This window comes from Andrographis paniculata, unplaced genomic scaffold (genome assembly GCF_009805555.1).
Source record: "Andrographis paniculata isolate CXL003 unplaced genomic scaffold, ASM980555v1 Contig51END, whole genome shotgun sequence".
Lineage (NCBI taxonomy): Eukaryota > Viridiplantae > Streptophyta > Magnoliopsida > Lamiales > Acanthaceae > Andrographis > Andrographis paniculata.
The window spans coordinates 787810-815363 of record NW_026137586.1 but is presented as its reverse complement, the minus strand read 5'-3'; the positions used below and the strand labels follow the sequence as shown (position 1 = coordinate 815363).

General features: G+C 27.6%; 3 protein-coding genes and 1 non-coding gene across 8 annotated transcripts; 2 read left to right on the top strand and 2 right to left on the bottom strand.

Moving 5' to 3' along the window:
• The first annotated feature begins 1442 nt into the window (after positions 1-1442).
• LOC127253929 (uncharacterized) lies at positions 1443-6803 on the top strand. Of its 5 annotated transcripts, none has more exons than XR_007839364.1 (7): positions 1443-1556; positions 2230-2287; positions 2386-2474; positions 2588-2824; positions 3820-4042; positions 4238-4341; positions 6515-6803. XR_007839364.1 is itself a non-coding variant. In XM_051278751.1 (6 exons), exons 4-5 carry the CDS (start codon positions 2645-2647, stop codon positions 3991-3993), a joined length of 354 nt encoding a protein of 117 aa, XP_051134708.1. In that variant the 5' UTR covers positions 1443-1556; positions 2230-2287; positions 2386-2474; positions 2588-2644; the 3' UTR covers positions 3994-4042; positions 4238-4432. The 5 variants fall into 5 exon arrangements, 3 of the variants coding, with proteins under 3 accessions (XP_051134708.1, XP_051134709.1, XP_051134710.1); XR_007839365.1 differs by having other exon boundaries at positions 4226-4341; XM_051278751.1 differs by lacking the exon at positions 6515-6803 and having other exon boundaries at positions 4238-4432.
• Positions 6804-7851: 1048 nt separating this feature from the next.
• On the bottom strand, positions 7852-7934 carry TRNAL-UAA (transfer RNA leucine (anticodon UAA)). The gene has a single exon. It is a non-coding gene; the product is annotated as a tRNA-Leu (tRNA).
• Positions 7935-9012: 1078 nt separating this feature from the next.
• LOC127253876 (uncharacterized protein At4g22758-like) lies at positions 9013-10264 on the bottom strand. Its single transcript, XM_051278672.1, has 2 exons — positions 9584-10264; positions 9013-9455 (listed from the first exon to the last, which is right to left on the bottom strand). Exons 1-2 carry the CDS (start codon positions 9993-9995, stop codon positions 9313-9315), a joined length of 555 nt encoding a protein of 184 aa, XP_051134629.1. The 5' UTR covers positions 9996-10264; the 3' UTR covers positions 9013-9312.
• A 12342-nt stretch (positions 10265-22606) lies between these two features.
• LOC127253887 (vacuolar protein sorting-associated protein 52 A-like) lies at positions 22607-26243 on the top strand. Its single transcript, XM_051278691.1, has 10 exons — positions 22607-22766; positions 22914-23009; positions 23254-23355; positions 23620-23703; positions 23934-24050; positions 24404-24589; positions 24793-24859; positions 25119-25241; positions 25352-25493; positions 26142-26243. The coding sequence occupies exons 1-6, from the start codon at positions 22701-22703 to the stop codon at positions 24500-24502; spliced, it is 564 nt and encodes a 187-aa protein (XP_051134648.1). The 5' UTR covers positions 22607-22700; the 3' UTR covers positions 24503-24589; positions 24793-24859; positions 25119-25241; positions 25352-25493; positions 26142-26243.
• Positions 26244-27554: the final 1311 nt, after the last annotated feature.

The following is a 27554-nucleotide window of genomic DNA, read 5'->3' as shown; positions in this document are numbered from 1 at the left end:
ATCGATGGAGAAAGGCATTCTTCGTGTTTCCCCTATTCAATTTTACTTACATTTCATCGCCTCTATCGCCTAACAATATACCTTTATTTTTACTTGGACTTTCTTTCTCTCTGTGTCTGAACAGTGACAGTGACAAAGACAGGAGTCTTTTATAATCCCAATATTTCAAGCCGAAATTTTGTCGACTGTGTTTGTAGATAGCTTTGAAATTTAAATAACATAATTTCGAATTAAAATTATTGTTTAATGTTAGTAATATCAATTTCAAAGTATAGCATTATTATAAATACGCGAATTTTAAAAATATGATAAATAAATATTTAATAGCATAAATTGTTATACACTCCCTTCCATAACAACGGTTCCAATTATTATTTTTTTTACTATTTTCTAATTTAATAATTGTAATATCTACTTAATATAATAAATATATTTTTAGTTTACAATATATTATATAAAATACCACAATCTTTAATAAAAATATTTTTCTTTTTTTACTACAATCCAATATAAACAAATATTACTCGATTCATTTGTAAAAACAATAAAATTCAAGCTCATGTTCAACTCGTAAAGAGCCAAATTAATCTCACGAGTTTAAAAAAAAAAAAAAAAAAAAAAAAATTCGAGCTCATGTTCTACTAGTAAAAAACCAAATGGAGCTTATCTTACTGATTACTCAATTCCTTTATACAACACATGTCAATTTTTTGGTCTTTTATTTTTTAATTTTATTTTTTTTATCCGAAGCACATCTCAGTTTAAAATATAATGAAAATGTACTTATTTTAAATGATGGTAATGAGTACTACTATTTTATTCAATCTAATTATATAATTTATTAAAACTATAATAATATCTATAAATTAAACACTCGGAATATTGATTTTGTACAAATATCCCCATGCTGTATATATATTTGAATCTCCCTTTAATGATCAATTAATCTCTACACAATTATCATTCACTTGATATTTTTCTTAAACCTCTTCATTTAGTGGGCCAATTCGTTATTAGGCCAAGCTAGATTATTTCTAGTAGGCCCAATCCATTTTTGTCAATTTAGTCCACTAAATTCAGTCGTTAACACAAGGCCCATGGGCCATATATTTTTATTTTTTTAAAAAAAAAATAAATTATTATACGATTTTCATAATTTCAGATAAAGATGTACTATAATTTAATTTTATAAAACATTACATTTAATTTACTATATTTTTTTTTAAAAAAAAAAGCAGACATCCAAGATAATTTGAATCATAATTTAAATTAAAATCTACTTATTAAATCTATATTTTTATTTATTTTTATGCATACATATGTGATTTAATTTATTCTGGTCCAAATTAGGGTTGGGTGAAGTCCACTTGGACTATTCGGGCCGGGCCGGTTCGTAAAGGTTATTTAAGTAATTTCGTTTGGGCTTCATTTGAGTGAGTGGCGTGTCTCGTTCGTTCAAATCAAATGAACACATTTTGATTTGGATTCCTCTGTGCAGCTCAACCTCCTGCGAAGAAGACGGACATGGATGGCGTCCTTCTCCGATGATTTTGAGTGTAATCCATCCTTTTTTGTTGTTTTCTTTCAATTGTTTAGCTGCTCGCCAACTGATTATCATCGTATTTGCTTGGTTAATTTGTTTCGCTCCCTTTCTAATCGTGTCTTCCTGTTATTTTCCTGATCGTTTTGCGTTTGCACGATATCCTTTAAGATGAAGGCGTTTTTCCCTGTCTAGTGTTTGTTTTCATTATATTAGGCTTTGAGCATTTGAGGATGAGGAAGTCTTGGAAATGGCTTTAATTTGTGTGTGTTTTGGTCCTGTTGTTACTCTACAATTCAGTTTATGGATTAGCTTGAGTTATCTATGCTTTTGTTCTTATGAATTGATGTTGCGCAGGTGGAAAATCGTGGTCACAGTGATAGGTTTCATATTGTGTTCTTTCTGATAATTATTTCATCTTTTTTATTGTGTTCTGATTAGTGTTACAATAATTGTAAATCAGGCTAAAGCTGAAGAGATTTGGTGTTTTTATCCTTGTGGTGTCATCTAATGTAATGTATTAATATTATTAGCCAATAAAGTGTAGTAAAACTTGTCTATTATCAATCACTTAATGTAGTGAAGTGTTAAAACGAAACTTGCACTTACATTTATAAATCCTAACCTTTTCAATTCAATAATTATGCTGTTTCTAAATTTCTATCCTCTTTGTTCTTGCTGTGTTTCAGGCTCTGATATTGATAGGACAGCATTGAAGGAGAATTTGGGGAACTGAGCTGAAAATAGGTTTGATTTGCTTCACCTATGAAAATGTCTACCAATTTCTCATTTTTTTTATTCACCTAGTAACAGAAAAGAAGTTAAATATTGTTCACTGATTTCAGATTTCGGAAGTTGAAGGAGGTGCAAAGTAAAAGAATTGCTGTGTGTGGGTACTTGTTAGATCTGCTGGTGCACATAAATTGATTCCACGGTATATCTAACGTGCAAATATGTAATTGATGGGAATCTTACATTTATAGAAATGATAAAACTTCAAAACTCCACTATAGCAATCGAAAGTAATAAGACAATTTTATGATGCAGTTTAGGTGAAGACAGGCCAGGGCTGGAAGAGTAAATTAAGGGGTCGGGTGTGGTTTGATGTCTCTCAGGATAAAATCAGTTGTAGACAAGTTTGTGCAGGAGCTGAAGGAAGCTCTGGATGCAGACATACAAGATAGGATCATGAAAGAAAGGGAGATGCAGAGTTATATTGAGGAGCGTGAACGTGAGGTTGCTGAGCGCGAAGCTGCCTGGAAGGCTGAACTCTCTCGTCGTGAGGTATGGTAATTCACATGTGATACTTTTATTGTCTTGTTAAATTCAGCATACACATGTTTATTTTGAGTGAAGTGCAAAATCACAATAAAAACTTTAAATGATGTCGATAATTATCTTTTTGATGAACTTACAAACCCCCATAAACGAAGACCGTATTTGGATATGTTTTGGATTTTCTTGATAGTTTTGGAAACAGTAAAAAAAAATGAATAAAGGTTTGATGTTTTACATAGAAAATAGGTTTTTTATTAATATTTTTAATTATTCCTCCGTCCCTTAACAAACTATCCATTTTTTCATTTTTGTCCGTCCCTTAACAAACTATCCATTTTTTCATTTTTGTCCGTCCCATAACGAATTATCTATTTCATTTTGTAGTAATCGTACTATCTAACCTTAAAAATACTCTTACAATTTATAATATATTACACAAATGTCATTACTTTTATATCATACAATACTAATAAGCTTATTTTAGTCTTTTATAATTTATTCTTTCTACATATCAATGTAATACTAATATACATTAAAACTCCGTGCAAAAAGTAAATTGATATATAGTTATGGGATGGAGGGAGTAAAAAATAAGTATTTGATTTGATTTTTTTTAAAAATGTATTGTTGATGAATAGTATCAAAAGTGCTTGTAAAACATATGTAACTCGATGAAATACTACCTAAGATATCTCAAAATTATCATAATGTATATGTATAAGAAATTCATTAGTTTCAACACTTGTTAGTTTGTTCTTGCAAGTTGATTTAGCATTTGTGATGCATTGGGAGTGTTCTTTTCATGGATGTGCTAAACCTAATACTCATTTATTATGTTGAGCTTCGATTCTTCTACGGTAGAATTTTATCAAAATGTTCAAGTTTAGGAAAATTTTGATCAAAGCTCGGTCAGGCTTGGCCTAAATCAATATATTGTTGTCATCATCGTGTTCTAAACTCGAGTTCACTAGTTTTAATTATATAGAATTAATAACATGCAGGCGGAAATAGCAAGACAAGAAGCAAGGCTGAAGATGGAAAGAGACAATCTCGAAAAAGAGAAAAGTGTGCTGATGGGAACTGCCTCGAACCAAGACAATCAAGACGGAGCCCTTGAAATTACGGTCAGCGGGGAGAAGTACCGTTGCCTCAGATTTGCAAAGGCCAAGAAATGAGACAGACGAGCAAAATGACATCCAACTAGAGACGGAATGCTACACTAATGTTTGCTTCTTTTCTTCACATCTCTTTTGACTCGTTTAGAATTTGTTTGTGGATAGTAACAAAGCAACATGGGAGCCAAGTGTTAGCATTTTATTTATTTACAGATGATATGCAAAATTTATGCCTTCAAAAATATCGTACCATCTGTGTTGAACCATTCACTAATAAGTTTTAATTGTCTAGTTTTTGCTACAGATTTCTCAAAGGTTCGACCAAAGAGGAGATTGGACTGGACATTGATTTCAAGAATAGTTTTGACGAGTAAACATACGACCATTTCGACAGTTTACTATCCAAAGGTAAATCTGTGTTTGTTTTTTTTCTTCAGTAGATTTTGTGGTGAATTTAGTTCTAAACTGTTGTGTTGAAGGGTATGAATTACATGATAGATCTCTATTGAAGTACAGAACTAGGGATGGGAATAGGCGGGGCTGCCTGTCAGCTACCTACGGCCTGGCCTAGATAAGGCCTAGCCTGGCCTGATCTATTTACTAAAAAGGCCGGGTCAAAAGTTTTTTAAAATCTTTTTATTTAAATAGAACAGGTTTAGGCTAAAAAAAAAAAAAAAGTTTTTTTAATTGACAGACCAATCTACTTAATATTATTATTTTTTTATAAAAATATTTTTATAATTATATATTAAAAATAACTTTCTATCTAATAATAATATTTATTAAATAATTTTAATTGTAAATTTATCATAAAAAATAGAATGTTTTTACTTTTGTATATAGTAAATAATTGTTTATATTTTTTATTTATTTTCTATTTTTAACTAAATTTGTAGATAAACAAATAAATAAATAAATAAATAAAAATGTTATGTAGTTTTTAAATAGGCTTATAGGCCAGCTTTTAAAAAGGCCAAGCTCAGGCTCAGGCTTTTAAAAAAAAAATTTAGGCTTAAGCCAAATATTTTAAAACAGGCCAGGCTTATTTAGCCAAAGCCTGACTTGGTCAGGCCTATTTCCATCTCTATACAAAACTATTAAATTATGGTGTAGATCTATAAAATATTGACCTGAAATTTTGTTACAAGTTTACATTAAATGACAAAATTTTGTTGAAGTAAATGTAAATTTCTTGAAACTAAAAGAGGGTTGTTAGTTGTTAATTATTTAGATGAATGGGTGTTTGTTCCGGTGCTAATTTATACTCCCTTTGTCCATTTTTTACCGAACTAATTGATAACAAACATTTTTAAGCAATTAGTTTTTTGTTATGACTAGACAAATTTATTTTTTAGTTTGTATATAGAAAATGAAAGAGTAAATAAAGGAGTGCAAAATAGTATTACTTTCGTTCTAAATATGGTGCAATATTTGTTTTCGATACGAAAATTTAGGTAGATAATATTAAATAGGATATTTGAGAATTAAGTGATATGATGAGACTAAAAAATGTATTTATTTGATTGATGTGATAAGAAAAAATATGGGGTAGAAATTATATGTATTTAATTATTTTTTATTTTAGAAATGTTACGGGGTTTGAGATGATAGAGTATATTTTATATATACATAAATAAGATAATAATTATTGAACGTTCCAAAATAGAAAAGTAAAATAATATTAATTTGTGGTAGGATAGAGTATTATTTAATATAATATCGATGACATAGTAGTATATGTGCTCTATTAATTAAAATTTTGTACCATGTTTCTATTTTTTTATGTGCTTGAATATTTAGGGTGTGTAAATGTTTGGTTTTGTTACGCTGTATTGATTTTCTGTATAAAATTTTATTAAGAATGATAAAATAGGTGGCAAAATAAATGAAAAAAAAAAAAGCCTCAAAGAAAATACTTTCATAGGTTTTTTTTTTTAACAAGAGAAAAATGTGTAATGATCACTTGTCATTATTTTTGTAGTTAAATTTTAGTATGGGCAAAATTTGTCATTTACTATGTGACAAAATATAGGAGAATGATATAATTAAGCATAAGTATGTTACAAAGATGGGTTTGTTTGATTATAAATTTTTTTAAGTATTTTGAATTTTTTATTAATAATATAAATATGTTTATTTAAAATATCTTATTAAAAACTTGTTTTTATTTTTTTAACATTTCAAAACAATCTGAAAAACAAAACTAAAAAAATTAAGTTTTTTATTTTATATTTTATTTTTTGAACTATTGGGTTTGCTTAGATGTATTTTGTACAATATGTTTTGGTATTTATAACAATAGAAATTAAATTAAATTATATATATATAAATATATATGATATTAGTAAGTATTTGATATAATATTATTAATAAAAAAGTTACTTTAAATTGATAATTTAAGCAAAATTTATTTTAAACTTTTGGCTGTAAAGAATGATCTGTAATTATCGTTAAGTCGTGTAGTTTACTATAGCCAAAATAGAATTATCTTGTTTTACTTTCTATAAGTGCTTAATATCAATAATGATTTCCTCAAATATCATTACAACAATAATTTGATGTATTTCTAAAAAATTCGAAGCCACAAGGAAATACGAGTAATTGATGAACAATGAACGCGCATGGATATTGATGAAATCCAATGAACAAAGGTTGAGAAGAACAAGCTTGAAAACGACGCGAATGGATATGATGTAAGTGACGATAAATCGAATGTATATAGACATTGCATGTGAAGTAGAAAAGCGCGAGAGAAAGCGATGGGCGAAAAAGAGTGGAAATAATTTGTAAGGTCGAACAATGAGTGGCTGTAACATGAGAGCTTATCGTGTATATGGAGAGTTGATCGCGTGTTTAATTAATTCTTTGGCATTTATAAATAAATATATATATGCATGTTCTTGCGGGGCGGATCGAGGTGGGGGCAAGGGTGGGATGCAGCCCCCCTCCCCTCCCCTCCCCACCCCAAATTTTTTTTTTTATTTAAATTTATGTATTTTTTATTTAAATATATGTAATATAGAAAAAATAGATAGATAAAAAATATTAAAAAATTGTATATCTTGTCTAAATAAAAATGAATATAAAAAAATATTTATAATACGATAACACATAAATATTTAGAAATAAAATATATTATTTATAAATTTCAAAATTAACCCCCTCGAATATAATCTTAGGTCCGCCATTGTTTGCATTCATACAATATTTGTACATATATTATATTCTTTCTGTCTTATTCAAATATATATATATATTAATTTTTATAGTAAATTTACAAATATTAATAATATTTATCGGTAAGTGGAGGCGTATAAAAATCGTATAAAAATACGTGATGGACACTATTTTCTAAGAGTTTGTTTAAATTTTGTTAGGGTGTGTTCGTTTGTAGAATTTTAACTATTTATCCAAATTTTTCCCCCAAAAAACATCAAATCAAACACATATTTTTTATATTATACTAAAAATTAATTTTACATTCAAAACATCACATCAACACCTATTTATATCACATCATACAACTATTCAAATTCAAAATTTTTACTATTCAAATCTCAACTCAAAATCCAAAACCCCAAACAAACACACCCTTAGTATATTTGTAATTCATCAAAAAATTTGAAATATTTTTGTATTAATATTGTGACAATTTTACTATGGAGATATCGTGTAGGTCCAACCATCAATTAGGGGTGACCCAATATGAATGACAAGCCAACTACATTTTAATAATTGTTAGCTTCCAGCCTTACACAATTTATTTTCACCTATTTGTACAAAATTATATATATTAAAAAAAATGAACTGTTTATTTATAACAATAATTTTGAAATAATATTGCATATATATATATATATATATGTATATTTAATAAGATATTATATTAAATAGTAAAAATTTTTAAAAAAGGAAAACTGGTGGCTGTGGGGTTCGAACCCACGCGCACTTATGTGCAGAAGATCTTAAGTCTTCCCCCTTAACCTCTCGGGCAAACCACCTGTTTATTTTATTCTTCCAATTTCGTTTTTAGTAAACTTATAATTAATATATTACTTTCTCTATATATTTTTTTAATAACGTATTAATATTACTTTCTTAATTATGCCAACATTAGTATATAAATGAACTTAGATGTATTTCCACGGCGTGTATAATTTTAATAGTTATTATTATTATATTAACAAATTTTCCCATTTGTACACAAATGACAAATCTTGGTTTGTTTGGTATATAATTTTATTTTTTGTTAATTTTAGCTTATTGATAAACACTAGAGAATATGAATTTTTTGTTAGATCAAATCAATTTTTTTCATTTTTTTTTAAATATATCAAATATATATTACACTAGAGAATATTACATCAAAATATATTTTCTATACAAAATAGTTATAAATGCTAGAGAATATTACATCAAAATATATTTTCTATACAAAATAGTTATAAATGTTATCAAAACTGTGTTCTTTTACTCATAAGAAACCAATATATTAAATTAATACTTATTATTTTTATAATTTCACATAATTTTTTTTTTTTTTAAAAAAAAACCAAAATACAAAACAAACCCACCATTTTCAAACTATTTTTAAATGGATATATTTATATTTAAATACTATCCATTGGATTACATCAAATGTTTATTTCATCCAAAACAAAACCACATTTTTAGGGTGCATTTGTCTGGGTTTGAATTTTGAATTGTAATTTAAATAGTAAAAATTTTGAATTAAAATAATAATATAATGCGATAAAAATAAGTGTTATGTTTGATATCTTGAATATAAAATTAATTTTTATATAAAAATAAAAAATAAATATTTGATTTAATTTTTTTTAAAAAATTAATGAATAGTAAATTTTGTAAAGAATCAAAACAAACGCATATCCAATCAGAAAACCTCAATCTAGTTCGTAAGATATAACCTAGTGATGGGAGGGTAAAATTCGTTAAAAATAAAAATAAAAATAGTCCCAATCATCTAACTGCAATATATGCACAAAATTAAAAGAAAAAAATTAAAAAATAGTCCTAATCATTTTATTGCAATATATGAACAAAATAAAAAATAAAAAATAAAAAATAAAAATAGTCCCAATCATTTTATTGCAATATATGCACAAAAATAAAATTCAAAGGCATTTTGGTATAGGCAGTCAGACGCCTGCGTCCACACTTAACGCAAGTGGACTGATTAATATCTTTGGCGCTGCACCTATACACTAAGCTACAGTAGGTATATAATTAATACTATAATTTTTAATTAAAAAATATATATATATATAAAATAATAGATATAGACTCATTCATCTAATGAGAGGGAGAGAGAGTGATAGACACGTTCTCAGTGGTGGTAAAACGACGACGTACAGTTGGTTATATGAAATTCAGCCATGGTAGCAGCTTCGTCCTCGCCTTATCGGCTTCCTTCGAGCATGTCGATGCTGCGGCGCCAGGGGAGATGCAGAGGAAGAAGTTCCTCGATCCTAATTCAATTACCTTTGCAGCTCTATCCAAACCTGTTGTTGATCATGAAATTAGTTAGTTGTATATTTAATTGAAATGATTTCAGATAATTCATTGTACTTTTGGATAAGAAATAAGAATCGATTGAATAGGAAGTAGTAACTGAATTTTGGAGACTTACTCTCCAAGCTAAACTGCGAGTAATGAAGGTTGAAGGCGGCGGCGTCGCTCGACGGAAGCACCGACACGCGCACCTCCTTCAAGTACTGCAACAGAGCGGCGGCGATTAGATCGGCAACCGTCGCCTCCGGAGGAATAACCACTCTCACGGCGCAGAGGCTCCTCTGTATAGTCACGTTCAGAAGAAGCTTCGTTAGTTTCGGCGGAGCTATCAGCGCAACCACTTCGTCCGCCGATCTACCGCCGGATCTTCGCCCGGAGAGAATTTCCGGCACAGTTTTCGGCCTCGGAAGCATCTCCGATGCGGCGGAGACTCGTCCGCCTCTTCCGTGAAACGACGACGCTTTCTCTGGTACTTTCCCCTTCCTATTCTTCTCCGGTTCTCCTCTCCGGTGATTCTTCGATGTCGGCATAGAATCTGTTCAACGTATCGTATATATACACAACACGACTCGTAGCTATTCGATCGACGCTACCGATGACTACCTTAGGCGGCGGTAGCGGAAGCGCCGGAGGAGAGGAGCAGCTGAAGCCAGCGGAGACCGGAGTCTGCTAGGTTTCCGGCGATCGTCGGCGTACATATGGAGAGAGAGAAACTTGCAAAAGGCGTGGAGAGTTGAGGGAGGAGAGCGGTTATTGAGAAGGGCCGGCGGCTATTTATATAGGACGAGAAAAGGGTAAGGTCGTCTTTTTACGTTTGGATTTGATTTTGGATTTGGTATTTAATTTTGGATGTGAGATTGAGTTTTGAACGGTAAATCTTAGGTTATATTAATTTCTTGATATAATATGTACTAACATAATATATATTTTGATTATAAATTTGAAATTTTAATATAATAGAACTAATAAAAAACAGATAATAAAATTTGAATATTTTGTAATTAAAAAAAAAAAAATCCAAAACGTATCAAACAAACACATCTTAAGGTTCTGTTTGGCTGCGTTACTAATTGTCAATTGATGAGGAGAAACTATTTGGGATTTGGGAAGGCTTCAGGGTGTTTCCTTGGGGTCCCGTTATTTGTTTGTTTTGATAATACTCCGTGTTTAATTTAAATTCTATCCATTTTAAAATATATTTTAAGTATATGGGTGTGTTCTTTTTTATAGAGTTTGAAATTTATTATTAATTTTTTTTTTGAGTTAATATGAGATTTTGTGAGAGAAAAAAATATTTTCGTTCTAATTAATTTGTCTTTTTTTTTTTGTTCGTTCCATATAATTTATTTTTTTTTTTTTGAAAATATAATTATACATTTTAATTACATTTCAAAATGCACAATTTATATTTTGTTTATTTTAATTAAATTATTTAGTCTTAATCTTAATATATAATTAATTTTATTAAATCATAATTATTTTTACTAATACAACTTACTAACTACTCAATATCTATCGTGCCTAAACTAAATGAGACAAATTAGCAAAAACGGATAAATTTTTTTTTTCAAAAATACATAGCATAAATAGTAGAAATTTGAAATTTAGAATGTAAGAAAACACATTAATAGTATCTAATTAAAAATATATATATATTAAATTTGGTATATGTATTTCTGTCAATTCAATTAAATTTATTCTTTGTGCCGCCTATCAAATTTTATTGTTATTATTTTTAATTTATTCGTTAAATATATCTTACTAATTTTGACAAAATTAACAAATTAACTAAAACTATTAATGCACTGACAATGGTCCAAACGGGAAAAAATGCCTTCTCTGATGGCGCGTCGAAGCCAAAATCCCAAACTTGGCCTCAAACATTTTGGTCAATGTGTAGGGCGATCGAGCACGCCCATTTATCACCTTGTGTACAAAAAAAATTGTATTTTCACAAAGTCATGGCCTTAGGTCGTTTAAAAAAAATAATAAAAAAAATAATAATAAGAGAGAGAAAATAGTGCGGAGCAATTGAACACGCTCAAGTATCACACTGTGTACGACTAGAACTGTAAAACAAACAACTTGTTCGAAAGTTTGGCTCGATTCGGCACATTTGAGCTTGCTAAGAGCTCGTTCGTTAAGCTAAATGAGCCAAACACGAACATAAATTTTAGTTCGTTGTGTTCACGAACTAGTTCGAGCTTGTTCGCGGATAGTATTTATTAAAAATAAATAAAATAATAATTTTATATTTAATAAGTATATATATCTTTATAAATATTATATTTCATTCCATTTTTTATACAAATTTATTAAAACTTATAAATTTTATTTTTTTAATAAATTTATTATTAACTAAATTTATTTTTTTTAAAAAAAATTAAATAAATAAAATAAAATTTCTCTTAATGAACCGAGTTGAGCCGAATACGAACAAAAAAATTGTTAAACGAGTCGAGCTCAAACAAAAATTTCAACTCGTATATTTTAATGAGCGAACACAAGCCGAGCTCGAATCCTTAACGAGCCGAGCTCAAACATGACAAGCTCGACTCTGTTCGACTCATTTTACAGCTCTATGTATGACAAACACAACCGTGTGTTTAAAAAGCCACGGCCGTGTTTAGTGTTCACATGACCGTATTGAAAAAATACAAAAGGATTGGGGTTAGACAAGCCCGTGTACATGTCCGTGCACAGATAGCGGAGTTCTAACATGGGCAGGTATATAGGTATACAGACATGTATAAGTCCCGACAACATTATGTATACAAAGAACACGATCGTTTTAATATTATACTTATTTATAAAAATGTTACGATATTTATATATTTATTTTATTTTTAAATATTTTCAACATTTTATTAATTCATATATAATTAAATAGTCTTACTTTATATAACAATGGATTGATATATAATATTATATTTGTCCACCTCTAAAAGTTAGATTTACTTTTTGTATCATTGTACTTAACATTAAAAATATCATTATATTTGTATAATTTTTTTTTTACAAATATCATTCTAGTATTAGTATTATAAGACACTAATAGAAGTATTTTGCAATCTTTTCTTAATTTGTACAGTATACATTTTGATATAATAATTAATATTCAAATATCAATAGGCAAAAAGTAAATAAAACCCATAAAGTCGGACGGGATAGTATTATATAATTAAAAAATATATATCTACTTCAAATGAGTATACTCTCTCTGTTCCACTTCAAATGGACCATTTGAGTTTTCTAGTAGATTAAGAAAGTAGAAATGTATAAGAAATTTTAATATTTTTATCTTTGACTTTTTGTATAAAGTAATTATTTGTGTAGTGATATGTTTGTAATTTGGATAAAAGTTAAAGTATTTTGGTATTAGAGTATTATCACTTTTACTAAAATATGGTCATTAATACTTTTAAGTATGAAGAACGAAATTAATAAAAAGATACTTTGAGTTGAACCGGATGGAATATGATTTTAAGAAAGTTTTTTTTTTTTTTTTTTTAATGTGAGAACCCGCATCTGCTACTCTTTGAATGCGTTCTGGGTAAACACTTGATCTAGTTTAATATCTTGCAAATTAGGTCCGACAAATTAAATTATACTAAGTGAATTATGTATGACATGTGAGCCTTGGAGATATCGAAAATTTGAATCGTGATTATGAGTCTACCTCCGCACGATGAGGTCATGATAGAGTAATTTAGTCACATCACAAGCATGTGAGATGTGTTGGGCAAGCCATTGTGAATGTAGTAAGGGTGTGTTTGTTTGGGGGATTGGATTGAATTTATACTATCATCCAATTTTTTTTTCCCTAAAACATTAAATCAAACACCTATTTTTTATTTTTTATATTATACTAAAAATCAATTGTACATTCAAAATATCACATCAATAATTATTTATATCACATCATACAACTATTCAAATTCAAAATTTTTACTATTCAAATTCCAATTCAAAATCCAAACCTCCAAACAAACACATCCTAAAGTGATCAAAACAAACAAAATAGAATAAAACAGTGTCAAAATCACACATGTACAGTCGAGTAGTTATTCTAACATGAGCATGCATATCATAATAATAATAATAATAATAATAATGATAATAAAAAATAATAATAATAATAATAATAGTGTGTTGCCAATTGCCATTGCCAGCTTGCAGAGGTGGGGGCGAATGTCACGTGCCACCTGTTTTGCCTTTGGTCGAATGGTTTAACACCAGCTCATTTATATATAAAAGTTGGCCTAGCATTAAACATTCTCCCATACTTTATAATGCAATGTCCATAAGTCAATTGTTAAGTTCCTCGACAGTAAGATCAACGACGGTGGATTATTACAGATTAGCTCTGATACCAATTGTGACATCTTGATCTACAAATTATGCAAAGTCGAGCGTGTCGTATAAATCCTAAAATTTTATTTGATTGTAATTTAAAATTAATTTGAAATAAATATCAATTTAATTTTCTATTTTTTATAAAATAAAATAATATTTTTATTTAAAATCATAAAAAAACAATAATAGAAAAATATTTTTAATTTAGGATAAACTGTTTTTTTAATCTCGTATCCGATCCATTTATCATTTTAGAATTTTAAGTGGATTTTATCTTAAAATAGTCTCGTAAATAAATTTTTTTCACTAAATGGTTTTTTCGTGCCAGACTCGCCACGCTGGTCCGCCGTTGTTGACATAGTGCCGACGTGACTGACATGTTATCGCCACGTAGATGCCACATCAACAACAAAATATATTTTTTTTTAAAAAAAAAATTATTTTCAAAATGTCTTGGTAATTATATTTTAGTCTCGTATGTGACATCCTTTACCATTTTTATATCTTTAAATAAATTATGTCTGAAAATGGTATTGCAATTAAAATTTTTTCGCTAAAATAATTATCCAACATGACATCTACGTGGGGATGACACGTCAGGAACCATTTTAGCAAAAAAAAAAAATAATAATTACGAAACTATTTTCAAACAAAATATACTTAAAATTCTAAATAATAATAATAATTAAAAAAAAGTAAAATACGATGCTAAAAAAATAATTTTTCCTTTAATTTAAGATAATAACCAAACTATCCTAGAATAAGGATACTAAAGTAGTCATAGTGAGTGAGTCAATTAAGGAAGGTGTGGGTGGCTGTTCGAACATCCATTGACTCGTACGAGATTGGCGGCGGCTAAGCATCCGACCAATCATATCCTCGCCCTCCACGTGTCCCATGTTGTCGTCACAATGTCCAACCCTACGTACAACCTTAACGACACTTAATAGTGTCCCTCTTTTTTTTAATTTCAAGGGTGAGTGTCTTTTTAGTGACTTTGAAAAGAAAATTTGATTTGAATTTGCATTTGCATTTGCATTTGCATTAAAATTGAATTTTAAAATAGTTTATTTTCGTGTTTCTTTGTGTTATTACGACTTTGTTTATTTTGTACTCTTTTGTAATCCAAATCTATTTAGTTTTTATTTTTGTCGTCTAAATTTATTTTTGATTTTTTTTAAGTAAAAAATTATATTTTTTTTAATTAAAAAATTATATCCAATCAAATAAACATACAATTGAAAGACGAATAAAATATTTTTTAGTAGATATTTTTTTTATTTTACATATAAAAAATATGTTGGTAGTATAAAAATAATTTGTCTATTGAATTATTATTTGTGTGGGTAAATAATATATATATATATATTATATTAATGTATATATAAATATATATTTATTAATAAAATTCATGGATAATCGTTCCAGCAAACAAACCCTATATTGAATTTTGATTTGTATTAATTTTATACTTAATAAATATATATATTAAATTAAATTTATAAAATTAATAATAGTGATTTAAATAATAAATTTATATTAATTATAAATAAATATTTATATAATTTATTTATTTATATTATATAAAATTTTGGAGTATGCGATATATATTTTATTAAAATATACTATAAAAATAATTAAATAATTAATCTATTACTCCTTCTGTCCCAAACATCGTACAATATTTGTGTTTAATACGATAATTTAGATGAACAGTATTAAATACGATAATTTGAGATAATTTAGATATTAAGAGATGTAATTGGAGAGATAAATGATTATTTATTTTTTATTTGAGTAATATGATAAAATAAAATGAAGTGTATATTAATATATAAATATTATTAATTATTTTTAAATTTAAAAATATTACAATAAATTTAAGACAAATAAGAAAAAAAAATATTGAATGATGCTTGGGACGAATAGAGTACAATTCTCTGTACTACCGTGAAAATTTTCTTAAAAAATGAGAAAAAGAAATACGGTCAAAGTCGCTGATCTACACTCTAAAACAACAAAAGTTGTCGCCCATCTCAGTCCTAACTGTGGACAAACAGTATGTTTAGTTCAACTTGGCAAAAGAAACAGACATTATAGTGTCACGTAACAATATATATATTATAATATTTATAATATATATGAATATTCGTATAATATATTTTTACTCACAATCAATATAATATTAATATTTTTTAAATTATATGTCAAACACAATTCAATTATAATTTTGGGATCGAGAAAGTATAATATACTCCTTCCGTTCCATAAATATAGTCTTAATTGAGTTGAGTATGAAATTTAAGAAATATTGATATTATATTGATAGGTGGTAAAAAATATGGATAAAAAGCTTTTTTGTCCTTGTGAGTTTATTAGAGTAAAAAATAGTGGCAATTGTGTAATAAAAATGAAAAAAATATGGGTAGTTTTATGATCATATGGTTATTTATGAAAATAAGACTATTGTTTTAAAATGGACAAAATAGTAAATAAGACTATTGTATTGAAACATATGGCGTATAATTTAAAAAAAAAAATGTACTTTTCGAAAATTGTGAAAGAATACATCTTAAATAGTACTATAATAAAAGAATAAAAAGTTAAATTTACCCTGAAATAAGACGAATGCCTTAAAAGAATGATGGGTGTGACTTTTGGAAGACTTTTCTAAATATTTACTATTCGTATAATTTTTGTTTAAAAAAATATAAAACTAAATATTGTTGTAATATTATTATAAGATTAACTAATAAAAATATTAATTACTTCTACCGTTAATCATTATTTTATATTTTGTATTATATTATATATATATGGTTTATATAAATATATATATGCAGTAGATATATTAATAATATATATATATATAATGTATGCAGTGTGTGTGAGAGCATTAATTAGAGAGAAGTGAAAGCTCACTCCATTCATTTAATTGTTGGTCTATATTTATACACAATCAAACCCATAATGAAAGAAAAGTATAGAAATGACTACCTAGCCTTTAGGTGTGTTCATCAGTGGGTTTGAATTTTGAGTTGGGATTTGAATAGTAAAAATTTTGAATTTGAATAGTTGTATGATGTGATATAAATAGGTATTGATATGATATTTTGAATGTAAAATTAATTTTTAGTATAATATAAAAAATAAAAAATAGGTGTTTGATTTGATGTTTTTTAGGGGAAAAAATGGGATGAATAGTGGATTGGAAATCCAATCCCCCAAACAAACACACCCTTGTATTATACATAGCAATTATAACAAATATCTAATTTTTATTTATTATATTATACTAAAAAAACTCATTTTTATGATTAAAATATCATATCGATTTCTATTTATACACTGCATCAAATAATTATTAAATTCAAAATTTTACTATTTATATCACATTTACAATATCAAATAACTATTTTAAATTTAAATTTTATTATTATTTAAAATGCAAAACCCCAAACAAAAATACCAAATTATATTTTTGTAACAATATTATATGTTTATAAAAAAATAATTAAAATTAAAATTAAACTTAAAAAATAAAATAAAATTGAGAATTGTGTTGCTTTGCAACCTCAACAACTCACCAATAATTGGTAGTCTTCAAATTCAATTTTGAATTGAAGAATCAAATTGAATTTTATGTAAAATGAATCCTCTCGTATTGCATTTATTACTTTATATTAGTTACAATTATTTAATTTACATGTGCTACTTAATATACACAAAATAAAGTAAAATACAATAATGCCCTTCTTTGTCAACTTATAAATATGTCTTATACAATATTTATTAATTATTTTGTATTAATTAATTTATTATATTATAAATTTATTTTTAATAAATTTAAAACAATTTATTTTTAAATATACATTATTTTATTTGTAAAATATATACAGTTATTAAAATTAAATCAAAATAAAAAATAATTAATAATATTTATATATACCTTTTTATTATATAAAATTTATATTAAAATAAATAAAATAGAATAAATTTATTGACAATTATATATAATGAAATTAATAGTAATTAACATTATTAAAAATATATACGAAAAATATTATTTTGTATTTTATATTTATTTTAATGAAAGATAAAAAAAATTATTTTTTAAAATATAAAAAGAATAAAATTAAAATTTTGATAACAGTTTCACAATTTTTGATAATTAATAACAAAAAATCTCAAAAATTATAAAGCGAAAAGAATTAAATTGAATATTTTAAAATTTAAAATGTAAATATATTACATTGTTATTTTATGTATAACTATTTAATATAAAATAATTATTTTATGGAACATTTTGATACAAACAATTAGTTGAATCAACAGTACAAATTATAAATAATTGTCAAACACACTCTTAATATATTTGTATTACTGAAAGTAATTTTATAACAAAACTAATTGATAATTGTATAATATTTTAAATTATACTTCATCATTTCAATTAAAAGTATTTTTTCGATTGTCTCATTCAAAAATATCTCTTTTATATTTTAGTAAAAATAATTGTAAATAATACCAAAATATCTTTCACTTTTATTTAAATTATAAATCTATTACTACATATACAATCAATTTATACATAAAATTAAAAGATAAAAATAGCAAAAATTTCTTATATATTTTCACTAATCAATAAAATATTATAATTTTTAATATGTTATAAATTCTTACTCCAAATATAATTAAAAATTATGTTAAAAATTATATTCCCTTCGAGGATAGGATGACTCATTTATTAAGGATAGATTTTAGGTAAAATAAATGAGTAAATTATTAATAATAAATTATGATATTTTTTTTATATGAATAATATTGTTGGTATTTTAAATATTTCTATAATTATATCTTAATAAAATATATAATTAACTTAAAACTAATTTTATACAAAATAAAATTTTTTACATATAGATACAAATATTTGCTATTGATGAGAAATAAAAATAAAAGAAGTCTAACAGTACTATAAGCACAATAAGTTAAAAATTTAATTAAATTTATTTATGTTTATTACGTAAATTTATTTAAAATAAATATAAATCATTTTTATGGAATGAGAAAAAAAAATTATTTATGGCAGAAACAAAGTACTATAGTAGTAGATATAAAAACTATAAATAAGAAAAGGAAATATATATTTTTTTTAAAGAAAAATAAATTAAATTCTTTTAAGGCTAATAGGGCAAAGCCCAGAATTAGGCCAGTTGAGTCAGGGCTGGGCCCACCAAGGTTTATTTGGGCCCAATCTACACTAACAAATATCCAAATAGAAGAAAACCTTATTTGGACAATTTAAACCTATTCAATGTTTAAAAAGATATTTCATAAAATCTTATATTATTTTTTGATTTTGTATAAAATATTTTGTATTTATTATTATTATGTGTTTAGAATCATAATTAAAAAATAATACTGAAAAATCAGAGTAATAATATACGACTTGTTTTGTTTTGTTTTATTTTATTTTATTTTTTGTGTACTATTAAATCTTTTATTTGTTTATATTTTATAAAAGTATTACATTCAATACTTATATATACACAAAATACCACATCAAATAGTTTTTTTTTTTTTTTATTTAAATTTTTTATGTTATAGATATCAAAACTAAAAGTACAAGATAAAAATAAAAATAAAAATTCAAAAGAAGACATTAAGGGCTGTGGTGTTGAGTGTATATGTAATCCAAGTGACGTATTAATATTTTGTATTGATTTATTAATTTTTTTTATATAAATAAATAGAATTATATTGTATTAATATATATATTATATTTTTGTAATAGTAATAAAAAATATATTTAAAAAAATTGTTGGTAAAATATACTCATAATTATTAATTTTAATAAACAATGTATACTTTCTTATATGTTCAAAAAAATATCTATTTTGTCATTTTCACTTGTTCATATATAAAATATTAATATTATTTTTTTATAACTGTGACTTTTATTACAAATATATGGATCCACCAGGGATTATGATGTATATAAATAGAAAAATAGTGAATACAAATTTAAAGAATGATTATATTTTTTTTTTACTAAATATGATATAATTATACTTTTGATAGACAAATTAGAATGGTAATAAACATCAAATGAGAATATTCTTATCATACTCATATTTTAAAATTTTGTATTTCCTCTATCATATGAATTTTTACTCTATTTTTTTGTTATTATTAAAAAATAATATAAGTAAAAAAATACCATTTTTATATGACCATTTTTTTAAATTAAAAAAAATATATATATAACAAACCCTAAAAAATTCCCAGGTGTCGCTGACCCGGCGGACACGTCACCTCCTGCGAGCCACGCGGACATCTCCGGCGCCGGAGGACTAAAACAGCGAAAATTTTTCACTTATGAGACTAGTTTGCGACATGCTCCACTTACGAGATTAAAATGATAAGGGGTCCAGTTACGGGACTAAAAAAACAGTTTAGCCTTAACATAATTACCTCCAACTCGTTTGTTGTATTTGAGTGTGATTTGTCGACAAGAGTAGACGCAAAAATAGCAATAATTTGTTCTTCATTTTCTTAGGATCAATTCACACTATGTATATGTGACATATATGTATATATATATATAGAGAGAGAGAGAGAGAGGAAGAATGTTTTTTCGAATAAATACACGTAGAAAAAACAAGTGTGTTTATCTTTTTTCGAGCACAATAGCCATATAATGTACGTGTCAATATCTTTTGTTTCTCCAACTATCGAGAAAGAATGTTTTTATTAATCAATATGCCAATTATATATATATATAATATGTCGACAACTCACAATATATGCATATCTTCGATGACTTTAATATTTGTCGTAACTTTAGATGACATTTAAGTTTTTACAATTTGAAAATGACAAATCCCATATTGTATCGGAGGAGATCCGGTGCTGAATGAAAAACCGTCAACACCGGTGCTAAACCTCATTAAAATTAATTTACATGATTATAATAATAATAAAATTTAATTATATAAAATAAAATAATTAAGTTTCATGCGTTCAGCATTCATACTGAACAATTTGATTCAGGAGATCCCACTTCATATTGTATACATTCTATTTTATACAACTCACTAATGTGACTTGCCCAATAAAAATTAGTTCAAGAAAATTTGAATGTACTGTTAGATGATTATGACCCACGACTTATATAGATTATCTAAACACATTGATGTCACTAAATTTGGATCTAATTCGATTTATAATAAGAATTTAAATATGATTTATAATATTCCCTCCGTTTCATAAATAAATATTTATTTGTTTTTTATACGTAATTTTAGAAATATTAGTATTATATTGAGATATAGTAGGAATAAAGTAGAAATGACTAAAATAACCTTATTAGTATGTGTGATATAAAGGTAATGATATTTGTGTAATATATTGTAAGTTGTAAGGGTATTTGTAATGTTAGGTATATAGTACAAGTACTTAAAAAAAAAAAGAAAATGAATACTTTGTTATGGGACGGACTAAAATGAAAAAATGGATATTTTGTTATGGAACAGTTCATTTAATTGATGTATTCAAAATCAGAAGTAATTAAATATACGTGAAAGTCATTAAGTATTCATATTTTCCATTTTGTCTACTATTGAGATTCTTTATTAGTCTTTTTGTTAATCGGTAATTCTTTCGATCAAAATTACAATTTGTTTTAAATCAAATTGTCCGGTAAAAATAAATACTACAAAACTAAAATAACCAAATAACCAAAACAATAAAATTAAGAACAAATTTGCTAAATAATACAAATACATTTTAATTTGTTATTGTTGTTATTTGAAACAACTCAAAATTTTTATTACTCTTGTATATTTTCTTTCTTCACCATGTTAAGTATGATTCATAAAAACATTCAAATTATATATTTATATTAAATTAAATAATTAATATGCAAAGATGTGTGCAATAAATTATGGAAGATCTTGTATATGTATGTGTGTGCTTCTTTAACAAGCTGTGTTAAAAAATTTGAGGCAATTAGAATAAAAAAATAAGATAAAATAAAAATGAATTGAGGCACTTGGAAGCTTTTGATAGGTTGATAATTTTTAATTTAAAGGCATAACTGAATCAAACGCTGATTTCACGAAATTGCGTCAAATCTCAATATTTATAAAAGTACGTCAAACTCTCTCATAGTTTCATAAATTCTGCGTCTAACCTCTTCAACGGTCCTTATCAAACAACATTTGACTTATCAAAATATTTATTAAGGGTTTGTTTCTTTTGATTGGTTTAAGGAAAAATTTGGTTTGAATTTGATATTAAAATAATGTTTGATGAAATGTTTGTGAGAGAGAAACGCATAGTCCTAATAGTAAAAATTAGAAAGTTTATATTAAATAAACAAACTCAATGTTTATATAATACACAAATTTTTAAAACTACTACTAACAAATATAATAAAATATAAAAATAAAAATAATAAGAAAACAAAAATATTACTCTGTCATATCTTTTTAATTTTACATAATTCACAATAAATATAAAATCATACAATTAAATAAACACATTAAAACATACAAATAAATAATTTAAAAATTAATGTAAAAATCATTTATTAAAAAATAATTATAAAATAAATTCTTATTTAAATTTTATTTTATACATTCTACAAAATATAATAATAATATATATATTAATATATAGTAGTATATATATATTATTGGGCCTAGGGAATGGGCCCTGGGCAAGGGCCCTTATGGCCTGGCCCAGGGCCGGGCCTGAGTGCAGCGCCGATAGATATCGACGATTCGTTTCAGATCCCACCCCACCATCGTGTTTAACCCCGTGCTTCGTCTGTTTCGGCATCGATCGCACGTAATCGGAGGCGATCTGGAGAAAGCATGGTTGGTGACGATGTCTCATTGGAAGGATTGGAGCAAGAGCTCGAAGATTGCAAAGCTGACGAGGTTGGTTTGTAAGCTGTAATCTACTGCATTTTGCTATTTCATCATTTCAGGGGGTCTTTACCTGGAATGAAAGAACAAAAATGGATTCATGAGGGTTTAATTACTGAATCATGATTCATTATATGCACTTTCCTCTCTGCCTTGAAGTTAGTTGCCAACATACTGTCCAAAGGAACGAAATCGCGAGACTATACGAAGGATGTGGAGAACAATTTACGGCAATCTGAACTCGAATCCATTGAGGTTCTGATCCGGCACTCAGTCTCACTATCTTCCTTGAATTTCTGTTCCGTTGTAGATTTTCTTTATGGCTATGTCATAGGTCCAGAGGAGAAATGTTTTGGAAAGTTCAATTTTGTTGCCTGTCAATTGTCCCTTAGAGTGATGGTTTCTGGAACATTTAGGATCTGCTTGGACAGGAATGTGTTTCTAGTGTTTGACCTTGGCCTACCTTTCATGATATTTGCTATCTGTTATTTGATGCCAGGATTACATTAAAGAAAGTGACAATTTAGTTTCTCTTCATGATCAAATTCATGATTGTGACATCATCCTATCGCAAATGGAAAAGGTTCTCAGTGGATTTCAGGTGTGGGATGCCATATTCCATTATTGTTTAGCTGTTCATAAGAAGACTTAGCTGGGTGTCATGAAATATTTCACAAACTATCAACCAGAGCTAAAGAATATAAACTATGAATCAAATGTTATAATGCCCCAGTGGAGATGCGCAATCTGTGTGTGTTAAGCTGTTAAGTCACAGTTTTCTTGGCTTTAGTAAATTACTTATTGTGAGTTGCTATACTATTCTCTATGAATTTCACAACTATTTTCTTTTGTATTGGTTTGGTAGGCTGAAATTGGTTCAATAAGCTCAGATATTAAGATTCTTCAAGAGAAATCTATGGACATGGGGCTTAAGCTCAAGAATCGAAAGGTAAAATCCTTATCTCCTCTGTATTATGAAAGATAATGTAATTATCAGACAAATAAATATACTAGTGGTTCAGCTATCTGCTCTTTCACAGCTTGATGTGCATTGATTGTAAGTGGCTATATTTGGAAATCTAAGGACGAGGAAGTGAGATTTCACATGGACATATAGAAAAGCTATTAATGTCCTCCCTTACGAGGAAGTGGTTAACTTTGTGGCAATTTATTTTGCAGACCTTCTTTGATGCTGAGATCAAGAAAATGAAAGTAAAAAACTGCTACTTTCCCCTGTTTGTATCCTCAAATGTCCTACAGAAGGAGAAAGACCATATAGAGGGGTTTGCGCCCGAGGTAAATACTTTGATTTTGGCTCTTGTTCGTGAACTAGGACTTTTCTTATTCTGATGTATACTTTGAAGCTTGTTGAAAAAGAGTAGCATTGATGTGAAGTTTATATTTATCAAAACAATTTTAGTGAGATTTTTCATTCTCTTCTTTGACTCATGTTTATTATTTTTGTGCTTGTTTTTGCAACCACTTGACTGGCACTTCAGTTGATGATGTTGCAATCAATTAATACTAACTTTTATCATGACTTCTGGTGCTATTCAGCAGGCAACTGAAAGACATTTTATAGTCTTGTATGATCTTGTGGGCTTGACAGGCATGTCATCAATGTCTAACTGTTAGTTCTTTCTCTCAAGGTTGCATGGGTAACAAATCTGGAGAATCTGACCTGGAGAATCCTATTGCAATCCGTCCAACTAGTGAAACTGTTTTGTATCCATATTTTTCCAAATTAATTAGGGGGCACCGAGACTTGCCTCTGAGGCTTAATCAGTGGTGTAATGTTGTGAGATGGGAGTTCAGCAACCCCACCCATTTATCAGGTACTTAATAGTCTAAAGTCATCTTGAAAAGTTCTTTGCTCTTAATTTCTGGACTCTATATAATGCTTCTCCAGGTTGTATATAAAATATTCATGAAATTATTCTTAATGGTTCATCTTTTCGAAATGGGTATTTGGTGGAAAGAAAGAAAGTCTACTGAGAGCCTTGTTCTACTTTGTAGTTGATGTCTAGTGATTATGCAGGAGTCGTGAATTTCTTTGGCAAGAAGGACATACTGCTTTTGCAACCAAGGAAGAGGCAGACATTGAGGTATATTCTTGCTAGCCTATTTATACCCGTTGTATACATGATCATGCCTTTCTTTCTTTCTTTCTTTCCTTTTCTTTGGGTTGTGTATGTATGTTTGAAAGCATTGCCATAGTACTCAGAATCTGCAATTCAGGATTAAGTTATGAAACTTTCTACTGTTTTTATATATGACTGCACTGTTACATCTAGAAATATTTCACTAACAAAGGTGTTGTAGTTCATTGTCGTACTAACAATCTTTTTGTCCAATTCTTTTCAGGTCCGTGACATTTTGGAACTCTATAGACGCATATATGAAGAGTTCTTGGCTGTTCCAGTTATTAAGGGGAAAAAAAGTGAGCATGAGAAGTTTGCTGGGGGACTCTATACAACAACCGTTGAGGTTACAATACTATTAGATTATACAATATTTCTCTTCTGGGATAGTCTGTGCAAACTATCCCTGAAGGGATCCTTTCTTTGTAATTTATTTATAAAATTGCTATATGGCAGGCTTGTTCCAAACACCGGGCGTGGTCTGCAAGGTGCAACTTCACATTGTTTGGGTCAGAATTTTGCTAAAATGTTTGAGATAAATTTTGAGAATAAGAAAGGAGAAAGAGCTATGGTCTGACAAAATTCATGGGCGTATATGGTGATTACTCTCTTTATTATTATTACTCTTTCTAGGCGCTCAGATATCCATGCAAAGTAATGTCGTGTGGTTGAAATCAAATACTTTCTGTTTCACCGTTCTCTGATTCAGATTTACTTTGTGTTCCAAAATATGAATTTTACCAGTCCATTTACTCTCCCCAAAACATGGATCCTATGTTTCTGTTAGAAATACTGACCTAGTTTTCTGTGGATATTTATTTAATTATGTATCTGCTTTCAATTTTAAGTTAAAATTTATGTGATGGAATAGATATTGATATTTGGGTTCATGTTGTGATGAATGTCGTGGCCTGCTTGCTCTTTTTTGGTCGCATTATTGATAATATTACTTTAAACAATAATACCAATGTTGTGCTTCCTCAAAATTTTCAACTGTAATTATCTCAACACATCAACTATTTTTTTGTGTTATATTATATATTCCTGTTCTCCATTACCTTTGTTTTATTTGGATTTTCATTACCCGTTTGTGATAATATCTTATGTATGTCCTAGTTCGAGTACTATTAAATAATGAATTTGTGGAGTGTTATGTAGAATGAATGAAGAAATTTATAAATGACACATATTTAATGTATGAAGTAATACCCTACCCTAATTTAAATATGTTTTTTCTTATCTACAGCCAAACCCGTTTTTTTACAGAGCGGTTGGCAACTTTTGAAATGTGGCTTGATTATGGATCTGAACATAAAAGCTACCAGAACAGTTGCCAATTGTACTTCAGGTAGCAACATTCTAGTCAAATTTTATTTAAAACGTTTAAAATAGTTGTCATTATGTGCTTAATAATTTTCTCACGGGCATTTGTTTCTTCCCCTGAATTACGTTGGCACGTTAAAGATGGTATGAACATATTGTTTACGAGCTGGTACGAAGTAGTTTTAGTTTAGAGAATTTGATAAACTGTATTTCGTAATAATAATGCTTTGAACAATTTCATAATGACAGTTATACGAAATACCAGTGTAACATGATTTGTTTTATTTTTTTTAAAATCTCTTACTTCCAGGAGGTATATCTAAAAGCATTGAGAAAGGGTTTTAGCGTAAATGTGGATTTAAAGGAAAAGGCTTCAGTATATCGATGGATTCAAATTTTAAGGTATCTCGCTTCCATTATTTGAGAAAGTTGACATCATATTTGACATCAAATTTCATTCTGCTATTACTCCCTCCGTAACGCAAAAAATTAGTGCATTTTTTGCGAAGGAGGGAGTAATTTTTTTTGGGCTGGCTCGGGCCGTTTTAAAACTCAAGCCCGATAGGCCTAACCTGATTTTGGGTTCGGCTTGAAAATTGAAACCCAGGCATGGCCCGGTTTCAATTTATACCGGGCGCCAGCCCACTCTCTTGCGTGTGCATCTAAAAATATTTAAAATAGATATTAGAATATATGCATAGGAAACAATAAAATAATATTAAAATCACTTACTTTGAGTTTGAAGTCGAGATCGAAGGATCTTTTCGCATTCTCTTGTCCACATATGCTTTACCTACAAATTAAATACACTATGAAATATAGAGATAAAAATAATACATTTAAGCCCCGATACGTAAACATGATTCTATTACTACATAAAAGATGCTAAAATAAATGCAATGCATAAATGAAAAAGAAAAAAAGACAGAGTACTACCTGTTATAGCTTCGGTCTTGCGGCCACTCTCTAGCATATGGATCTAAAAATATTTAAAATAGATATTAGAATATATGCATAGAAAACAAGAAAACAATATCAAAATCACTTACTTTGGGTTTGAAGTCGAAATCGAATAATCTTTCCGGATCCTCTAGTCTCCACATATACTTTACCTACAAATTAAATACACTAAACAAAACATTAGTATGAAATTTAGAAAGAAAATTATTGCATGCAAGTCCCGAGACGTAAATATGGTTCTATTACTAATATAAGATGCTAAAATAAATACAATACATAAATGTAAAAGAAAAATGTCGAAATACTCCCTATTGTAGCTTCGGTCGTCCGGCCATTCTCTCGCATGTGCATCTAAAAATATTTAAAATATATATTA